Source organism: Leptinotarsa decemlineata, unplaced genomic scaffold, assembly GCF_025532065.1.
Source record: "Leptinotarsa decemlineata unplaced genomic scaffold, Ldec_3_MD MMD2_tig00001393_RagTag_RagTag, whole genome shotgun sequence".
Lineage (NCBI taxonomy): Eukaryota > Metazoa > Arthropoda > Insecta > Coleoptera > Chrysomelidae > Leptinotarsa > Leptinotarsa decemlineata.
This window is the reverse complement of record NW_027412562.1, coordinates 11,299,466-11,321,274: the sequence shown is the minus strand read 5'-3', so window position 1 is coordinate 11,321,274 and position 21,809 is coordinate 11,299,466. Positions and strand designations below refer to the sequence as shown.

Genomic DNA, 21,809 nt, shown 5'->3' with positions numbered 1-21,809 from the left:
GATTGTATTTGTAATAAATTTATACATATCTGTTTTTTCTTCATTCGTGAGAGCCATTTTTCGCCAAAAATTCAAATTCAAATTGGAAGTCAAATTTAGAAACATCAAAGTCAAAGCCAATTTTTCGATAAAGAATGATGACTCATGATATATTATTGAAAAGGTCCTATTCAAAACAGAAAGAATCCAATGTAGCGTCCATGAGAAAAAATAAAGTTGATGATGGTGGCCCGAAGACAATACGTCGGATACCAAATCTGAAAACGTCATTACGTAGCAGGAAAAAGTGGTAATGTGGAAGTGAAATTTATTTTGGAATCCTTCAAAAAATAAAACCAGAAAAAAATAAAAACCATTTTCTGAAATTTCTGTTTTTTCCGGATATCTCCTAATATATTCGAAATGTTAGAACTTCCTCAACGGCATATTGTTAGTCAGATAAATGCGCAACTTTGCTCCGAACTAACCATTTTCGTCTCTCTCATAGTTTCCGAGATCCAACGGTGAGGACCGAATTTGAAACACCCTGTATAGCCTTATAACATGTATTCATGACAGTACATTACTTCAGCAAACCATATTAACCTTGCTACAGTGGTGCTCTGTTAATTGCTTGAAACTCAAAATATTCAAATGTAAAGTGTCAACATTCAGCCGAAAACACTCCCTTGAAAGATGTTTGAGCTTTAAGGTTTTGGGGGTTATAGTTGATAGCCTTTATACCAGAACGCTATTGTCAGCGTAGACCGCATCTAACGAAATTGTCATTGTCACTATATCTGTAGAGAATATGGCATCAATAAACTTTTAGATAATTTTGATTACCAACCACTGATACAGAGACGTGATTGCATGGTCCAAACTATTATGTACAATATAATTAACAAAATAATAGGTTGTCCATATTTATAAGGTAGAATCAATTTTTATGTATCAAGGCTAGTTTCGCGGCAATAAATTATGTTTCATATAACATCGTCTCGAATTGATTTATTACCGATCAGCTCGTATGTAAGATATTCAACGACAATTGTACTTCTTCTGATTTAAACAATAATAAACTCAACACAGCAGAATCAGAATTAGTTATTTCTATTTCGGATTTATACTCAACCTTTATTGTTGATTTCATGTGAACTTATATCATCTTCGAGTTTTTTGTTTACCTGTAGAAAGCAAAAGTATGATGATTATTGTTATCATTTTCAAAGGAATTCATTTTATGAAGTATATTCTGTATTTTATCGATAATTTTTTGCACAAATATATATATAAATATTAATTAGACTTTGTGCCTTTGAAAATCAGTTAGTATGCATTGAAATATGGAAAAGAAAGTTTTCGGCCTTTTACTTCTTCATCTTGATACAAAAAATGTGGGAATCTTCCAAACAAAGGAAGGAATCAATTTCAAAAAATCAACTTCATACAAAGATATGGAGATCATGCAAAGGACTAACTTTCAGACACAAACTAGAAGAGAAAACCATCTCGTAACAGCTATTTTCATATAAACATTACATGAAAGGAAAATGCTTTCGGAACAAATACTTTTATATGAACGTTGAATTATAAATACTTTTCTCTATTCTGTTTATATTCCAAACATTCGTTTGGAAGATTGCCACCACATTTTTTGTATCAAGATGGTAAAAGGCCAAAAACTTTCTTTCCTTTCTTTTCTTTTCAATTTGAATTGAAAGATATTGTTAGACTGACATGCAAATAAGATCATATTGTAAAATATCAACTGAAATGGACTTGACTCTCAAAGACTTGACACATTCTTTTAACACAACTAGTGAAATGAATTTCAGTTCATAATATTGTATATCGAAAGGACACAAGGCAATTTCATTCAATGAGAAATGTTATTAGACATCTATAATTTGTTTGCAACGTATAACAAGTTTCATTTCCAGTTTACCTTGTTTACACGAAACTATTCTCCTTGACATTGAACTTTATTTAAAAAAATGCGACTAGCTTATAATAACTATGAACAGTTTTCGAAAGATTCGAAAACAGAATTTTAATATAATATCAATCTTCACGACTGGTGTACATATCTTTAGATTTTGCGAAGAAAATGTAACGCACAAAAAATTATGATAATTATACCATTTTCACAATGTAAAAGCTAGTAAAACGCGTTTTGCTAGCTTTTGTAGCTTCATCAGTTGGACCAGTCCATATAAAACGAATGAATGATAACTTCATGCCCCGGGTTTTTGGAAACGCCACCCTCGAGTAAATATGAGCACAACGGATACTCACGGTGGTGAGATGCAGAAGAGATACGGATTGAGTGAATATCACTGAAATGAACCCCTTCTGAAAGCACCCCATCCTGTCTGGATTCTAACTAGACTAGATGTTATGGTGAAATGAGTCCGCCAGAGTGATCTAATGTTTGAGGCATCTCACTATTATATTGGGTATCGCAAGGCATATAAGCAAGTGCATAGAGATCCATGACATCATTATTATTTCCCCCGATAGGGAAACTAGTCGAAACATGTTCCTGAAGCCCCGATACATTCGGGATAGCGCCTATCCTCATCAACCAATGATCATCCCCTACCCGGTGAGGTAAATGATCATTGGGTCCAAAAATCATGTGCTTTTATTATCATTATCTTGATGAATTCTTCATTATTCCGAGGATAATAATGAAATGTGGGATCAAGGATTTTTTTAAACAGTATGAACAAGAAAGCATATTGATAAAATACTTTTTCACAGGTATGGGGTCATATCATGGAAAAAAGACGTTTGACACGTTCGTCCATAAAAAATCAGTACTATGCAAAAATTTCAACATAATTGGGGAAACCCTTGAGTCAGTGAAGTACGCTCCTTATTCAAAATTCAAAACGGGCGCACTTAGGTTTGTGCTCAGGTGAGTATTTCATAACTTTGAGAATTTGAATGAAATTGTTTCATCTCCCGTAATGAAACTTGTTAAATAATAAATAAAGGTAGACTTTTCATTGGAAGTGATATTTTTGAAATTTCACAATTGATTTTCAATTTTGTATTTATTAGATGATCCAACATCAGATAGCGCTGTTTTGGCCCACTAGGTTAGGTTAGGTCCAAAGTGAGTGAGTCTATTCGACCCTCCACCGCAACCCGCGAGGGTTTATTATGGATCACACCTATTCACACTCGACCAAATAAATCCAGCTTCTTAACGAAGCCGAATAGTTTGTATAGTGAGTGGTCTTTCAGGTCAGATGGTAAGAGTAGAGCTCTGCCGAACTCTAAAATCCTGATAAGGTCCCCAGCGGGGCAGACACAAAGTATGTGCTCTGCCATTTCATCATTTTCCAAACAGAGGCGACACACACACTGTCTTCCGACAGTCCGAGTCCCTGCATATGATGATTCAAATGACAGTGACCTGTAAGAAGGCATGTTAGACATCGTAGTTCATCCCTACTGTAGCCCAACAAATGTTTGGTATCAAGCTTCGAAGGGTGGAAAAACGTCTTGGAGTGAGCCAATCCTGGAATATTCTGCCAGAAGTTCATAAGTCTTTTTGTTATTCAGGTATTCAATCTTTGTTTAGCAAAGCCCACAGCGGTGTCAATGACAGGTTCTCTAGTCCGATGAAACTGCTTGCAGTACCCTCCTTTGCAAGGGAGTCAGTAGCCTCTTTGCCTTCCAAGCCAGTATGGCCAAGAATCCAGACCAGAGACAATCTTTTAAGTCTGCCAATCGAGGAGAGTTGTTATTGACAATCTGCTACCAATTTAGACGTTGTTCGGTTGGAGATAAGAACTTTCAAAGCTGCTTGACTGTCCGAGGTTGGATTCTTCCAATCTCTCCGCACATAATTCAGTAGCGTAAATTTCCACTTGAAATACAGGCGCATAGGTTCCTAGGCAGGTTGATATCTCTGTCCCGAGTCTGCGCCTGAAAACACCTGTACCGGAAGGTGTTTTTGATCCATCTGTGAATCAACAACTATCTGCTCTCAATATTTTCTTCTCTCGGAGGATTCAGTCCTCTCTACTCGGGAACAGTACTTTATAAGGCAGTTCGTAGTTGAAAGTTGGAGGCATAAAGTCAGAGGTCATTTCCAGAATGCTGTGACTTCCAGTGCCAACTATACCTTTCCTAACCAGAGATGAACATATGTATCAAGGTAGTGCATTGTCAAATGCTCCTTCAATATCAAGAAATACAGCAACCGCAATCTCTTCATTGTCAAGGGATTGGGAAATTTTTTCTACAAGGTTGTTTAATGATAAATCTGTTGATTTGTCGGTTTGATTAAGTATACTGGTGGTTATTCAGGGGGGATGCATGTAATGCCACCCTCCTGATGAGTCCGTTCAGTATCATCTTCAGTTCTTCCATATATACCATCCTTGCGGCCAACCAACTGGATGACATATTCGTTCTACTAAGACTCGTCAGCAGTGTGAGGCTGAACCACTCGTTTTCTTAGATGGTGTCTTTATAGATGGAGGTGTCATCACTTTCACTTGCAGTCTAGTCCTCTTTGGGACAGTTGAGCCCAGCCTAGCCTAGCCTAGCACCACAGATGAGATTTGTAAGGGTCAAAACAGCGCTGTTTGGTGCTGACAGATAGTCGATGTCAATGCTTGGCTTTGCAACTGACGACCTGGGGGAGCCTCGTTCATTTTTGGTAACAGAGGAGTGAGTCTTTCGTCGATCCCATAGAGGATGTCTTTGAAGAATGAGATCATCATGGTAGTGATTCTTCTAATGTTACGTAAAATTGGAATCACTGGTGTGGAATAGATCTTCCGTAAAACACTTTTTCCATACCAGAACAAAAATAATGTCTCTCGACGTACGTTTTTCTAGCTAAATTAATATCACCACCTTTTTTTTTCAGGAACAACACATCTTTTCCAACCAAATATATCCCCCACATATTGATGTTTGGTTTAGGGGTGGCAGTTACAATTGGTGGATATTACTTGAATAAGTATCTTCGAGAGGAAGAGTAAAATTATTTAATATTTCGTTTACTAGATTTTGTCAATATGACTTTTATGGCTGTGGCGATTAGAACTAATGAGTATTTTCATTTTACTCATAAACAATCCAAAAACCTTTCGTTTACCAATAAAAAATATTGAACTGAAAAAGTTCGTCAAGCTTAACGTCAACTACCATCAGATAATACAGAATGAAGTTCTGTCTCAATATCTACGAGGTACTTTGAGAACTATTCAGAATATTTCGAGTGTTTCATTGAGTTGAGCATAAAGGGATTGTCATTTTATGATAAACTATTCTAGAGTGGTAACACCTGGGTTCGAGAGATAAGAACAATGAAAGTTTTGGAATACATACAGGAAACAACGGAATTTAAGGTTCAAACTTGCTGAACCAACCATTGAAATAAAAAAAAAAATATATCAATTTTCACGTATTCTTTGAAAGTTTCCAATCCTATCCATAAAAAAGCTTCTGTTATAGAATTGATATTTGCCAGGAATATTTTTTTTCAGAAATGAAACTCTCGTGGTAGGAAAGTGTAAAAAGGGAATGTTTCGACGATTCATTTTCTCTTTGAAAAGTATTTTATCGAAATAAGCTTATTTTGAGGTTTCTGGCATTCTCAATATTTCATAAAACATTTCTATGCTCAGTTCAAAATTTTTGGAAATCTCTCAATACATTGTAAGTGTTGAATTCATACAGCCTCAGTGGAAGATCACTATTATTGAGCAATCAATTGCAGAACAGCGTACTCTGCGTTTTGCTTTTCAGGTTTAGTGGATATGCAATGTCTCTGAAATGTCGCTATTCTCATTTATTTCCATATGCTATATGTTTTCATTCCTCTTGCGTTTCTGCTTGCATCAGTAAAAATATATATCACTGATATTAGTTGTTATAGATGGACAGATATATCCAATACATATGAAACATCCGAATACAAAAAGTCATATACTGTATTTTCAATTAAATAGAGTTATGTGTGACAAAATATTCAAGAGAAGTAAAAAGAAATCAACAGAAAACAGTGAACACGTTGAATACTAATAGACTATAAAAATAATTCTGAATACAACATGCAGAATGTGAACAAATTGAAATCAGTAAAATTCAATGTTTTTGAGACTTTCATATTAAATTGAAACTGATTTTGAAGTCTCTTGAATTGTGAACACATCACAATCTCACTGAATCAATAATTAAGCAACTATTAAAATATAGTGTGAGCTGATATCGCGTAATGAACTCGTGTACGAAAAAATTAACTTGTTGGATAGTAGGGTATTGCAGCAAGTAAATGAGTACTATTTCAAATTAGTCCAAGCTTTCGGAAAATGTTATTTCCATCATTAGGGAAACTGCAATAATATAAGTTTTATAGTAAAATGAAAAAATATTACATGCTCATGACTTACATCTTATGTGAGGATGGTTACATTGATGTTGAAGAAGAAATGATGAGACATTGGCGAAGATGAAACTTGATATACAATTCTGAATGATTAAAACATTTTTTTTAATATAATTTCTGTCAGACCGTTATTCACCTCGTGTGTGCCGGATTCAAATGAACGAGTCTGAGCTCAGAACTTTGAAATATGACAGAGTGACTTTTGACAAGTGATTGATTCTGACAAGTGATTTTTTATGATTGGAATAAAATTGAAAAAATATAAATAATCATAAAAAATAAAAAAATAATTTAAACCAAACATAAATTCTACATTATAAACTACAGTACACTTGGTACTCTTAGTGAAATTTTAAGCTTTCTATCTATCATTTAGAATTGTATATCGCCAATATCTCATCATTTCTTCTTCAACATCAATGAGTACTCATTTACCCTGCTCGACTCACTTGTCATTATCTAAGTGTGCTGTTACGTGTTCAGAAGTTAGTTGAACCTGCTCGACTCACTTCAGACTCACTTCACCAGTTCAGCATAGTCCTATCCGTGAAAACTTCAGATTTAGGGTCAACTAACTTCTAAACACATAACAGCACACCTAGATAATGACAAATGAGATTTTGTCGAAACGCCAGTGAAATTAAAAATAATATCATATACACGGATCGAATACCCGGAAAAACCAGTTCAGCATAGTCCTATCCGTGAAAACATCAGATTTAACATTCGATACCTTAACGGGAAGATGAGGTCAACTAAAAAGAAGAAGAACTCAGGTAAAACTCAACAACATTTAAGTAGTAGGTAGTAGAGCGTTTATGGACACTCTATCTCTGAACACGTAACGAATACCATTTTATCAGTATAGTAAAAAGTGAGTCGAGCAGGGTCAACTAACTTCTGAACATGTAACAGCACACCTAGATAATAACAAATGAGATTTTGTCGAAACGTCAGTGAAATTAAAGATAATATCACATACACGGATCAAATACCCGGAAAAACCAGTTAACCAGTTCAGCATAGTCCTATCCGTGAAAACTTCAGATTTAATATATATATATATATATATATATATATATATATATATATATATATATATATATATATATATAAATATATATATATATATATATATATATATATATATATATATATATATATATATATATATATATATATATAAAGTTGAGGAACTTAGCGACTGGAGAAATGTACAGTAGAATGGAATAACGGGGTCTCTCAGTTACAAAATCAAAAATCAAAAACTCTGCTTTACTTTGCCAAGCTTTCGCTTCTAGTGCCCTGAAGAAGCTTCCTACTAGAAGCGAAAGCTTGGCAAAGTAAAACAGAGTTTTTGATTTTTGATTTTTTGACTGAGAGACCCCGTTATTCCATTCTACTGTATATATATATATATATATATATATATATATATATATATATATATATATATATATATAATATGTGTGTGTGTGTCCGCGGTTTGCCCCACTTTCAGAGTGTTGTGTCCACTAATTGTTTCATTTTTTGTTTTTTATATCATACCCACTCGATAAAATCTCTATTTGTATATATGTATATATCTGTCTGTCTGTCTGTCTGTTTTCGACAACTCTCAGAAGTTGAGGAACTTGTGCGAGCTAAGGACTAACGATGTCTTACCTTTTAACGTGTGATTCCTAACACGTTAGGAATATATTAATGTATATATATATATATATATATATATATATATATATATAAAGCGATGGGTAGTCTTGACTGACTAGTTAAGGAGAAATACGGAATAATGTTGGGGATGCAGTCAAAATTGCTGGGCTGTTGTTTAAAGAATACTCTTTGTTATATGGTCGAGCTTTCGAGAATGTTTATTCCCTTTATCAAGACATCTACAATAAATTGATAACATTGAAGCAAAATTGTAAAACAATAGATAAAAAGTACTTACTAACTTGAGGTTATAGTAAAAAGTCGAAAATTTCACTGAGAAACACAAAATTAGTCCTTTTCATTATGTAGAAAAGTGTCACACATTAAATTTTTTTATGGTTTAAAGAAAATATATATATATATAACTTACTCAGAAGTAACATTTAGAGGATTTGAAATTTTAAATTCTATTTTAACGGCCATGCATGGCACTTACTAGTGGCGTGGTAGCAACTAGAAAGAAAGGAAACAGGAAATATTTGCAAATTGATAATTGACAATATGACATTTGAAGTTTAAAATTTGAAAACTGACAATATAACTAAAACAGGATTACCAAAAGGTACACCAAACAACAGTGTTGACACTAGCAGTCTCAAAAAGTATCTGAATATGGATACAGTGCTGCCAAGTACTCATAAAAGAAGTGAGTAACAAGACTCAGCACTACCTCCAAACTCACACACTATCTGTTACTTTGGGAACCTGGGGGAATCAGTTCCAATTTCAAGATGTAACTATAAATATTACTGAGGTCAAACATCTAGAATTTTATCAGGACGTATAACGTCACATAAAAGTGATTGTAATATGAACAAAGCTACCTGTGCATTGGTTGAACATGTCATCAACACAAAACACACAATGAATAACACCGAAGTTAGAGTATTGTGTACTGAAAGTAACTTACAGAAACGGCTGTTTAAAGAAATGTTCTTTATCAAAAGGAATACAAACAACATGAACAAAAAGACTGAGATTAACAACCTTATATATATATATATATATATATATATATATATATATATATATATATACATATATATATATATATATATATATATATACATATACATATATATATATATATATATATACATATAAATATATATATATATATATATATATATATATATATATGTATATATATATATATATATATATATACATATAAATATATATATATATATATATATACATATATATATATATATATATATATATATATATATATATATATATATATATATATATATCACTTACACTTGTCAAAACGTGAAGAAATTTGATGATTCGAAAGTATACAATGAAATAAAAAATATAATAAGGACGCCTGAAAAAGCCACTTTATAGCGAAACACGTGTTGAGTTTTTGGTAAAACTATTCGTTCAGTAGACAATTCACAATGGAGTGTTATGGATTCATCGAGTATCGGCCGATTTCATCAAATATCTTAGAACAATACAATAATTGATTCATCTTTCCGTATAATCATCTGTGGAAAGTTTATTTTTCTAAATGCGTTCGACATTGGCAATGCGAATTGTTTTATTTTAACTTCTTGTCCACTTCATCTTATCAAAAAACCGTATATTGTTCAAATGTATTGCGAAATTTGATCGAAAACAATTTTGAGTTCAGAGCATATGTTATTTCCTAAAGTAATTTTTTTATTATTTCAACTCTGTACCTTTCCAACCATATCACATATTCTTTCGAGACTGAAATTACCTATATCAAAAGTTTGAAAATGAGGTTATAAGGATGTACACAATACGTATTTGGGAAACAAACTTTAAAAAATTTTATGCATTTCACTTCTCCAAAAAGTTTGAAATAAATTATTTACAAAGATACAAACTGGGAGAAAAACTCGTCCAGAAACAACAACTTTCAGATGAACATCGAATAACACAAAATTTCCAAGTTCGCTATTGGAGATTGTAGGTGAAATTTTACTTCGTAACTCTTTCATATATTATATTGTGAACCGTTCCTATAAATGATATCTGATTCAATTACATAACAAGTGCCTGAAGTATAAACTGAATAATTCTGTGTTCTTATGCATTTATAAATCAGTGAAAATAGTTGTTTCAGGGAGGCTTGTTTTTCCAGTTTGAATCTGAAAGTGTCTTTCATGCTAGATGTATAAGTCTTCGTTATTTTGAACTCGATTGCTTTTTTCCTACCTTTGTATAACGATCGAAAATATCCCCTCTTCAATTCATACAAATAATGTAGTCTGCATTTCTTGAAGAAAATACTTACATATTTCATAAGAAATGAACTGAATAATACATTAAAAAATTGTACAATTGCAGATGAAAATATGAGAATATACTCAAATAAAAGAGCCGATATCTTTATATTTTTTCATTTGAAGGAACATTTGTACGGCGTGTATGATTTTCTAATGAGCAATTCTGAAAACGGTCTTGTTCTCTTTCGCTATAGCCTTATAATTAACAAATAATGACGCACGCAAACCCAGTATTTTCCCATTAAACGAGGTAAACTTGTTACAAATTCAGTTTATAAGAATATTCATCGACGTCAGTGAAGGTTATTGAATGACTTCTGAATGAAGGTATTTTCTGATTTGTACTGGTATAGCAAATAATGTGGAACAATAACAAATTGAGAAATAAACAATATTCTAATTAGAACACCTAATACGTGCCAGGACAGCTCTTTTCGATGTATGCCGATCTTATGTTATTAAAACATTATGTAACATTGAGATAGGGAAGGATTACGACGAGGATCATGTAATTGAAACAACGTAGATCAATTTGAGTTATTCTGAATAGAGGAAGTTTTTCTACGAAGTCGTTTCATTCCGTTCCTTATAAATGAACCTGAAGTGAGTTTATTACATGGCGATCCTGCCAGGATGATTCCAGGATTACCACGTATGTTATTAACGGGTAGATACTGAGAAATAGAGACGAGTTGCATTTGACATCTTCCAACATGGGATCCACAGAGAGTAAAGAAGAAGTAATCATAAGCCAAGCCGGGAACAGTGGTGGAGTTTCAGCTAGCAATGGGTTCTCCGTTTCCGAAGTACTAGGCATAGTAGCTTTCGCCTGTTTCATTTTGGCACTCGGCGCATTTCTAATAAAGAGGTGCCAGAAATCATTAGAAAAGAAGATAAGAAGAGAGATAACGAGGAGTCAGGAGTTGGTATAGGCGTAAGGAGTGAGAAGAAAACGAATTTCATGGGTGGTTCACGCATTCCAAAGTGAAAACCAACAACAAGTAGAGTGGAAATTGGATGACACATGGAAAGACATTTTAAGGTCGTATTTATTTAGTATAAGTTTGTGTATCAATATATCGATTTATTTTCGTCTTTAGCGTAGCAAATGAGCATCATAGACTTATTTAGATACTCGTTTGAAGAACTCAAAGTTTTTAATAGGAATTTAAATAAAGATAGCAAAGAGAGGCGAGTCGATCTAAAAGCTATAAATCGCAAGTTTGAAGAATTAAATAGGATTGAATCAGAGTTAAATGAAGTGAAAAATAAATTCAATGCGGGCCCTAAAGATGCAGATATAATTCAAAAAGTTAAGTTATATGTTGAATCTTCAAACAAATTATTAGTCGATATTCGAAATACCTTAGAGACTAGATTAGCTAATATTACAGAAATTACTAGAAGTTTTACAATAATGGGTGAAAAATTTGATCTCAGAATAGCGTCAAGCTTATTGCCTATAACCGACAATTCGGAGGAATCTGTAAAACAGTTAATAGATGCCATTGAATTATACGATAGTCTTTTAGACGATAATGGAAAAATAACACTAACAAACTATGTCCTTAAAACTAGATTGTCACAAAGTGCAAAGATGAGATTAGAGTCGTCATATACGTCTAATACTGATTTAATTAAAGACATCAAAACACACTTGTTGACAAAGCATTCTGCCGCAAGTTTATCAGTTGAATTACATAACGCAAAACAAAAACATAAATCAGTGAATGAATTTGGTAAATCAATCGAGGAATTACTGGTCGATTTGACAATAGCGCAAGCCGATGGAAATGTCGAGGCAATGAAAATTCTTAAAGTTGCGAACGAAAAACTGGCAATTCATGCTTTCGCGAACGGACTGCGAAGTCACGATCTGGGAACTGTCATAAAAGCTAGGAACTATAGCGCTTTGAAAGATGCTATAACGGGAGCTGTAGATGAGGAATGTACGGGAGGTGCAACCTCTTCTTCGCAGGTGTTTCACATGCGAGGGAACTCAAAACTTAATAATTTCAACCGTACGAGTCGAGGATTTCAGCAGAATAATAGGGGAAGACCAAATTTCAGTACCGGACAATTCAATAACTCACAATCGAATAAGATCAGAGGAAGTAGTTTGCATAGTAAAAATAATTTTAGGGGTCGAAACCAGGGACATTTTCGCGGAAATTTTAGAGGGCGTTGGAATAATCACAACAACCAAACTTTCAGTCCATCTCGAAGAGGGTTTTTTATGGAAAACGCTCAGGATGCTGAATTAAACAACCCTTCCCCGCAAGCTAATCAGTTTTTTCGGTCGAGTCAGTGAGAATGTAGGTGATTATAAGGTTTTAAGTATGAATGGTCTTAATTATGTATGTATGAAAAACGGAAAAAGTGAGTTGAAATTTTTATTGGATACGGGTGCTTCGGTAAGCGTAATTTTTACATCATGTATAAATAAAAATCAGTTTGTTGATACGACAAATAGAATCAAAATAAACGGCATAGCGGGTTTTGTCTTCACGCAAGGCTCGGCTAATATTACATTAGAACTATCTGACGTTAAGATAGGTCACGAATTTCATGTGGTGAATGACTTTGGTAGTGATATGAATGGTGTTATTGGGTCAGATTTCTTTGTCAAGCACTCTGCAATATTAAACTACGAATTATGCACATTCTCTATATATATAAACAATCGGAAACTGTCGATTCCACTGCAATCCAAGTATGAAAATTATATAACGATTCCACCAAGGTGCGAAATTATTAAATATTTGCAAGTACATAACTCAGATGATTGTATTATCATACCAGAAGAAATTTCAGAAGGTGTTTATACTGCGGGAATTATCGCAAAGCCTCACAACCACATTATACCTGTTAAAATTCTGAATATTACGGATAAAGAGGTACACTTGAAAAATTTTAGGCCCAAAACTGAAAATATTTCAGAATTTGATGTTCATACTTTTGGAAACACACACTTTTCAGTTGAGCGTATAGATAAGTTACTCAACTCCATAAATACCAAAGGTCTTAATAAGCAGGAAAAAATAGCTATTGATAAAATCTGTGCAAAATATGCGGACGTATTTCGCTTTGAAAATGACCCACTGACGGTGACAAATGTCTGTAAACAGACCATACATTTAAAAAAGGATGCCATTCCGGTATACGTAAAACCATACCGGTTACCGCATTCGCAGAAAGCGGAAATAAATAAACAAATTGACAACATGCTGTCAGAAGGAATTATAGAGGAAACAAGGTCCGAATGGTCGGCACCATTGTTAATAGTACCGAAAAAAGAGGATAGTAAGGGTAATAAACAATGGAGGATAGTTATCGATTACCGTCTGTTGAATAAACGCATTGAGGATGACAAATTTCCATTACCTTGCATAGATGAAATTTTAGACTCACTCTCCGGAGCGATGTACTTCTCACATCTTGACTTATCTCAGGGCTATTATCAGGTTGAATTGGATGCAACATCTAGAGCTTACACAAGTTTCACAACCGATAAAGGTCAGTATCAAATGACGAGATTACCGATGGGGTTGAAACTGAGTCCAAGTGCTTTCTCTCGAGCGATGACCATAGCAATGTCAGGGTTAAATTATGAGAGATGTTTCATTTATTTGGACGATTTGATAGTTTTCGGGAATAATTTGGAAGTTCATAATCGGAATTTGGTAAAAACTTTGCAGCGATTGAGACAGGTCAATTTAAAACTAAATCCTTACAAATGCGAATTCTTGAAAAAACAGATATTGTATCTGGGTCACGTGATTTCATCTGAAGGAATATCTCCAGATTTTGAAAAAATACGTGTTATACAGCAATTTCCGGTTCCAAAAGACTCGAATGAAACTAAACGGTTTGTAGCATTTGCGAACTATTATAGGAAGTTCATTCAGAATTTCGCGGATATCGCAGCACCGCTTAACAGATTGTCAAAAAAGGGTGTAGTATTCGCTTGGAGCGAAGAATGTCAAAAAGCATTCGAAACGCTAAAGCAGGCGCTGGTACAACCACCAATTCTCGCATATCCTGATTTTTCGGAATCAAACGTTTTTAAATTACGTACCGATGCCTCAAATTTGGCTATCGGAGCAGTTCTGTCAAATTCAGATGATAAGCCGGTGGCGTTCGCCAGCAGATCGCTGAATAAAGCTGAAGTCAACTATTGTGTGATAGAGAAAGAATTACTTGCTATTTGTTGGAGTGTGAAAAAATTTCGTCCTTATCTTTACGGGAAAAAGTTCATTATCATTCATTGAGTAATTACTAATTATTAGTTAATTTAGTAAATGACATTGGCTGAATTTTTTCATGGATTCAGAAAAGGATGGAATATCTTTAGTTTTTAATAAATGTTAAACTATAACCTTCGTTGTATAATATACCCGATAAAATCACTTTTATCACATTCCCGAACAATAACACTTTTTTTGACGCACGTTTCTCCAACCAATTGGACGAAATCAATTGGGTTATATGAAAATTTGATAGGTGAATTATCAATCAGACGTACACAGCGTTCACCAATAATAAAATTTATTAATAACACATACAAAACGACAAACAGAAAATAACAGTGTAACCTCGTTTCGGTCATGAATATCATCCAGAAGGTTCATCCACTTGGCCCTAATTTCATTCCAGTCTCGATAAGGGTATTAACAATGGGCAAACAAAACATTTGGTTTAGTGTCGTAAATAGTTCAGTGTAGTCCAAAATATTCATCCGTTTTTCTGGCAATGAACTTTCGTTTAAAGAAAACTTCAATGATACGCGATATGAAATGACGAAAATAATAAGTGAAAATTAAAATGAAAGAATTAAGATGAAAACCCAAGCAGATAGATATTTGGACGACTGCTCGATAATTGAGTTATGAAAAGTTAATTTTCTAACAAAAGTTCATAATACAAAATATAAGTAAATAAAGATCGCTGCCCAATGCGCCACATCCAGGACTTCGACCAGAGCCTGCACGAAAAGAAACTATTCTCCACGTTTGACCTGGTCCGCGCCTATCACCAGATCCGTGTGACTTCAGAGGATATCCCGGAAATGGCGATCACTATAGCCTTTGGGATTTTCGAGTGCCCAGCGATGAGCTTCGGTCTCCGCAACGCAGCACAGACCTTCCAGCGATTCATCGACGAGAAGCTACGTGGACTGAACTTCATCTACGCCTACATTTACGACCTTCTTGTTCCATCCGAGAAAGACGAAGAATATCTTGACAAAGAACATCGTGATCAACACCTCTAAATGTTGTTATAGAGAGTTGAAGGTCAAGTTCCTGAAATATCTTGTGTCTGGCGAAGGCACACAACGCCTCCCGAAAAAGGTCTCCGCGATCCGTGACTATCCATGGCCCGATAAAGCGAAGGATCTCCGGCAGTTCCTAGGTATGATTAACTTTTACAGACGTTTCATACGTAGGATTGCTAGAACCCAGGCGCCACTCAACAACCTCCTGAAGGGCAACATCAAGGGAAAGACGCCAATTACGTGCAACGACACCGCCGAAGCTGCTTTCACTGCCTGCAAGGACCCCCTCGTCAGCGCAACATTCCTTGCCCATCCAAAACACTCATTGGTCTATGATGCATCGGACCACACCGTTGGAGCAGCCCTGCAGCAGCTAGTAAACGACGAATGGGAACCTCTGGGTTTCTTCTCGGGAAATCTGAGCAGCGCCGGGGCTAAATAATCTGCCTATGATCGAGAACTTCTTGCATCTACAGGGCTGTCAAGTACTTCCGGCACATGGTTGAAAGACGCCACTTCATCGTCCCGACCAACCACAAACCGCTGACCTTCGCCTTCCGCCAAAAGTATAACCAGTGTTCTCCGCGCCAGTTCCGCCACCTGTATTTTATCGGGCAATTCACTGCCGATATCCAGCACATCTCTGGTGAGAAAAATGTGGTTGAAGATGCTCTCTCCCAGGTCGATGCCATCGCTGCATCACTCGATTTCGAGACCCTCTCAGCGTCCCAGCAACAGGACTACCAGCTCCAAAAACTCCGTTAGAGAGATGACTCTGATCTGATTATGCGCCTAGTGACTATCCCTTGATCCAACGCTGCCATCTTCTGCGACGTATCCACTTCGACGGCGCGGCTCTTCCTTACAGCTGCCTTTCGCAGACCAGCCTTCGATGCCATCCACGTACAGTCGCATCCTGGTGTCAGATCGACCACCACCCTCGTCAGACAGCGCTGTCTGGCTCTCCATCAACGGCGATTATCGCGTTTGGGCCCGCGCCTGCATTCAGTACCAGCAGTCCAAGGTTTCGAAACATGTCTTGACACCGATTGGCAATTTAACAGCACCATCTAGACGGTTCGAGCATGTTCACATCGACCTTATCATCATGCCGTACTAAGAGGATATGTATTTTTTCAACTGCGTTGATCGCTTTTCGCGATGGCCAGAAGCAATACCCCTTTGGGACCTCTACTCCACCTGGGTCGCACATTAGGGCGTTCCGCTCCGCGTGACCATGGACCAGGGTAGACAATTTGAGTTCCACCTATTCTGTTTCCTGCAAACGGTGCAGGTGGGCACCGACCACCTGCGGACGACGGCGTACCATTCTTCAGCCAATGGTATGGTCGAGCGACTCCACCGACAGATGAAAGCCTCTATTTGTGCGGCCTGGAAGGAACATTTTCAGGCCATTGGTGCAGAGATGGTGTACGGTGAGATACTCTGTCTTCCTAGCAAGTTTCTGGCGTCCATCTCCACCAGGGACATAGATGACTCGGCTGACTTTATCCGTGAGCTGCGCCAGCATTTACAGGCGCTGAGGCCAATCAGGGGCACCAGGCACGACGAGCAAAAACTCTTAGATTTTGCTACCGCCACGCACGTATTCGTCAGGCACGACGCTTCAAGAGAACCGCTCTAGCTGTCGTACGATGGTCCCTACGAAGTTGTTTCCCGAGTCGAAAAACACGTCACGCTCGCGATACCATGCAGAAAAGTTCCAGTTACCATCGATCGCCTCAAACCAGCCTACATCATATTCGAGAATATAGCTGCACCTGAAAGTACCACTGCCCTTGACGACGACGACTTTATTCCTGTCGCTCCAGGAGATAATCGAGCTCCATTGCAAGAGGAACCAGCATCACCACCTGCCTCAGGACGTGCTCAGGTCGTCGTGTTCGATTCACTGAACGCTACTAGGCAGGCTTCAATTAATTTACTTCACATTTTTTTCCTTCTTATCCGTGCAATATTCACAATTTTATTTTCTTGTACAATTCAATACAGTTCAATAAATGTTCGCACATTGGCACTCAAAATTTTTTTTTCATATATCTCCACTTTATATGGTATCAGTTATCAACGCAAAATATAAAAACTATTCCAAAATATGTTCAAAGACATTTCTGTTAACTTCCAGGCATTTCATTGGCATCTAACGTATCAGATGAAATTTTCTTTTTGTCGTTTTTGAGTTTGTTTACCGTTTAAAACAATAGAAACGCAATGGAAACAAATTAAGGTTATTGTTAATTTATTGTGATTTGTATAATCATCTATCAATATAATATGAATACGAAGGAAGCTTTTTTTAATTTGATTATGACTTATGGTGAATGTAATCGAATTATCGACCGGACATGCAGATTATTTGCCGAAAGGTATCTGGAAAAACTCAAACCAAATCACAATATGGTAAAAAGGCTGTTGAAAAATTGTTTGCGTCATGAATCAACTCTTCCGAAAATAACCAAACAAAATCTTCTGATGTTTAATGAAGATCTAGAAATAGATGTATTTGGATATTTTGCCGTTCATCCGAATGCGTCTCTGAAAGATTGTGAGAATAACCTACCAGTAAAATCTAGAACCGTTCACCACATTTTGAAAAAGCATAAATGAAAACTGTTTGAACATCATCTGAAAAACATGGATTCGCATTGTAAAATTGTGTTTTATTAATGGTTGTTGATGAAAAATCAGAACGTTTGTAGTACTACAAAGGACAATAGGAATCTGTGTTTGTACATCTATGAAAAAAATTTGAATGGTGAAGGATACCGTAACACACTATAAAATGTTGTGAGGATTGCAGTGAACAATGCATCGAATGAAGATGCGGAAAATATGTGGTACCAACAGGATGGAGCAAAGCCTCATAATTACGGGACCGTGGATATGCGGGAACTTGGATATGCGACTGCCAATAATTGCCCGTACCATGACCAGTACGTTACCCTGACATATTAAAAATATTTCATATGGAGATCCTGGGTGGACAGGTCACTGGGAGACATCTCCTTTATATCCGCAGGTGTAGGCCAAGACTCGCCGAACACACAGTCTCTTATCAACGATAACCCCGGACACTCGCCTAGAACATGCCTGACAGTCTCATCTTCCTGTTCACACATCCTGCATAGAGGTGTGTCCACTAGCCCCATACTATGGAGGTGTTTCCTTAGTTGAAATCCTACTGTTGAGCGTAGATTTTTTCTGGTCATCAGATATTTCTTTGGCGCCAGGTTCACAGTGTCGTTCAGGGTGAACCTGGCAAGATTGCATCCTTTGATTCAATCCTATCTCTTTAGGGATTGAGCATGGGTGTAACATTTGGCTAGTTCCACAATTGTCGAAGTCATCAGGCCGTAGGTGCCACTGGGTCCTAAAATTCAAAGTCCAGCGGCTTCCTTTGCTAAAGAGTCGGCAATACGATTACCTTTACTCCTGTCGTGCTCTTTCACCCACCTCAGGATAATGTTATCTACCAAGGCTTTGGCTAAATCTTGGTGACACTTTATTATTAGCCCTGAGGTAACACGTTGTTTGTTCAAGGCTGATAGGGCTTGTCTGCTATCAGTGCAGATTGTTATGTTTTTACCAGAATTTTTTTTCCTGGTTATTTCATCTATGGCGATTGAGATACCAGCCAGATCTGTTTGGACCACGCTGGTATTTTTTCCAATTCCCTACTTAATCCTTAGGCTCAGTGATCTGGATTACACTTCACATCCTGAGCTTTCTTCGGTTTTTATGCGTATTGCATTTGTAGCATCTGCAATCGAATGTTAACTGTAATTAACTTGTTACGTTCATTACAGTTAACATTCACAGTAACAGCACGATAGACTGAATTGAGATGTGATTTGGGTGTCATTTTGCTTGATGACTCCGATTGCGTAGTTGGTGAAGGTGTTTGTCTATAACACAGAAGAATCAGGTTCAAAACCCAGTTGGTTTTTGTTTTATCAAATTAATATTTTGACCTTTTTCAAAAGGTTTCGGAGCTGTTCCTGACAACTTCTAATGATTACTTATTTTGTGTATCCATTGTGGCAACTACATGGGCCGAAAACGAAGAATTGGTTTCGCATGGTTGAATATTAGAGATCGCTGTTTCGACCAGTCATAATAGGTCTAATCAGTGGTTCGCGGCCTCACCAAGAATTCATTGCTGGGCTCAACTGTACTTAAAAGACAAACCTGGGCAGGCCTAGTACCATTGATGAGAACTATGCTGGATTGGAAGAGCACTGTTGGGTATCGAATCATGTATGCTTTTTGTTTAGGGTCTGGTTTCGACTAGTTTTTCTGCGAAGAAAGTTGCATGAAAAGAAAGTGGACGAATTTCGTTCAGTGATCACTGACAAATCAAGGTATTGCAAAAGATTGTCTTTTAGAGCTTCGTTCATGATTGATATCGTCTGCTGACCATCCTTTCCTCACTCAATCTTTTTTTTTTAGGACAATAATTTATTTGTGATTCATCCGAGCATCACTGATGGGATAACGGAACAACGGTAAGTAGTGTTTCATCACGAATGGTTCGCTTGTGGGATCTGGTTTCGAGTAGAAAAACGCAAAATGTGATCAGAGAGAGTTAAAGACTCATTTGATTACTCAAAATATCTTTACAAATCAGAAATGACTATTGAATAACTTCTGAATCAGGGGTTTTGAAAAAATTGACGACTCAGCCTTTGTCAATATAATTCAAGGTTTCAATGAAATTTTCACTTATATTTTTGGAATCCACATTGGTGAGTGTGGTAAATTAGAATACCACCTGCCACTGGTTAGCTATGTATAAAAACTGAATGTTATTTTGTTTTATTATTTTTTCTTATGTTGGACAGGTTTTTGGGGTTCGTGGTCAATACTCGAGCCATTCAATAAAATATAACTGAAGTGTATGCGTCTTATTTAAAACATTAAAGATTATTATACAAAAACACTACAATTGGCGACGAGGAAAACATTTTCGAGGGGAGTGGTTTCTAAATCAAAATGTCACACGGCAAAATAAATGAGTTCCAAATTGGATCTAGCTGGAAAACATACGTGGCTCGCTTAAAACAGTATTTCATAGCAAACGGTATTACCGACGAACTAAAGGTACCTACCTTAATCACGGTCGTTGGGGATACTACCTACGAATTAATGGTGGATTTGTGTAGCCCCGATGCCCCAGAAGACAAATCTTACAAAACTCTTGTTGAAATTGTGAAAAATCATCTGGAGCCGGATCCTTCCGTCATCGCAGAAAGACACAAATTTCGGTTGAAACGACAAAACGGGGAGGAAACAGTGGTAGAGTATATGGCGGCTCTAAAAAATCTGGCTAAAACGTGTGATTTCGAAGACTCCCTAGAAGAAAATCTACGAGATCAGTTTGTTTCCGGGTTATACAATGATACTATTAAACAACGGTTATTTTCTGAAAAGTTTCTGAATTATGCTCGAGCTTATGAAATCGCACGGAACATGGAAGCTACTGAAAAACAAGTATCCAGTGTGGTAGGACCCTCTGAGATAATAAAATAAACCAGATGCCACAGAAAATATTTTCTAGACCAAGCACCATTTCGGAAGAATTTCATAGAGGTAATCAACGGCCATCATCATCTTCAAAGACTACAAGGGATAGAAAGCAGAAAATAACCCGTGAATGTGAGGGTTTGCGGTAGGCAAAATCATCATACAAGTGAGTGTTTTTATAGAAATTACAGTTGTGAAATATGTACAATAAAAGGACATCTCAAAAATGTATGTGGGCAATATCAAAGAAATAAAAACCGAAATGATTATTTCATTAAAGATAAAATTGAACGAGAATCGAAATGCGATGATTCAGTAATTTTCAATGACTCTAATACATCTGTCAATTTGTATACCGTTTTTGCTAATAACAAATATAGTCCGATAAAAGTAAAAATTAAAATTGAAAATATATCATTAGATATGGAAGTTGATACTGGTTCAGCGGTTTCTTTGATTTCTGAAAGCTTTTATTTGCAACATTTAAATCATATACCTATTTCGGAGGCAAAAATCAAATTGTCTCCTTATATAGAAACTTTAGGATATATTGTTGTTAAGGTTACCATCGAAAGAATCTCTCTGCCTCTGAATCTTTACATAATTCCGAGGGGAG

The 21,809-nt window shown here is 36.2% G+C and overlaps 2 protein-coding genes across 5 annotated transcripts in view; one reads left to right on the top strand and one right to left on the bottom strand.

Moving 5' to 3' along the window:
• LOC111515823 (aldehyde dehydrogenase, dimeric NADP-preferring) overlaps positions 1–5,068 on the top strand; it is a 68,031-nt gene extending 62,963 nt beyond the window's left edge. For 2 of the 3 annotated variants that reach the window (XM_074175992.1, XM_074175991.1), the window contains exons 6-7: positions 2,746–2,902; positions 4,874–5,068. In XM_074175992.1, coding sequence (XP_074032093.1) covers positions 2,746–2,902; positions 4,874–4,988 — 272 coding nt within the window. In that variant the 3' untranslated portion in view covers positions 4,989–5,068. The remainder of the gene's footprint in view (positions 1–2,745; positions 2,903–4,873) is intronic. The other variant, XM_074175993.1, reaches the window with a different exon arrangement.
• LOC111511929 (synaptotagmin-15) overlaps positions 1–21,809 on the bottom strand; it is a 475,338-nt gene that overhangs the window by 86,532 nt on the left and 366,997 nt on the right. The window lies entirely within an intron of this gene.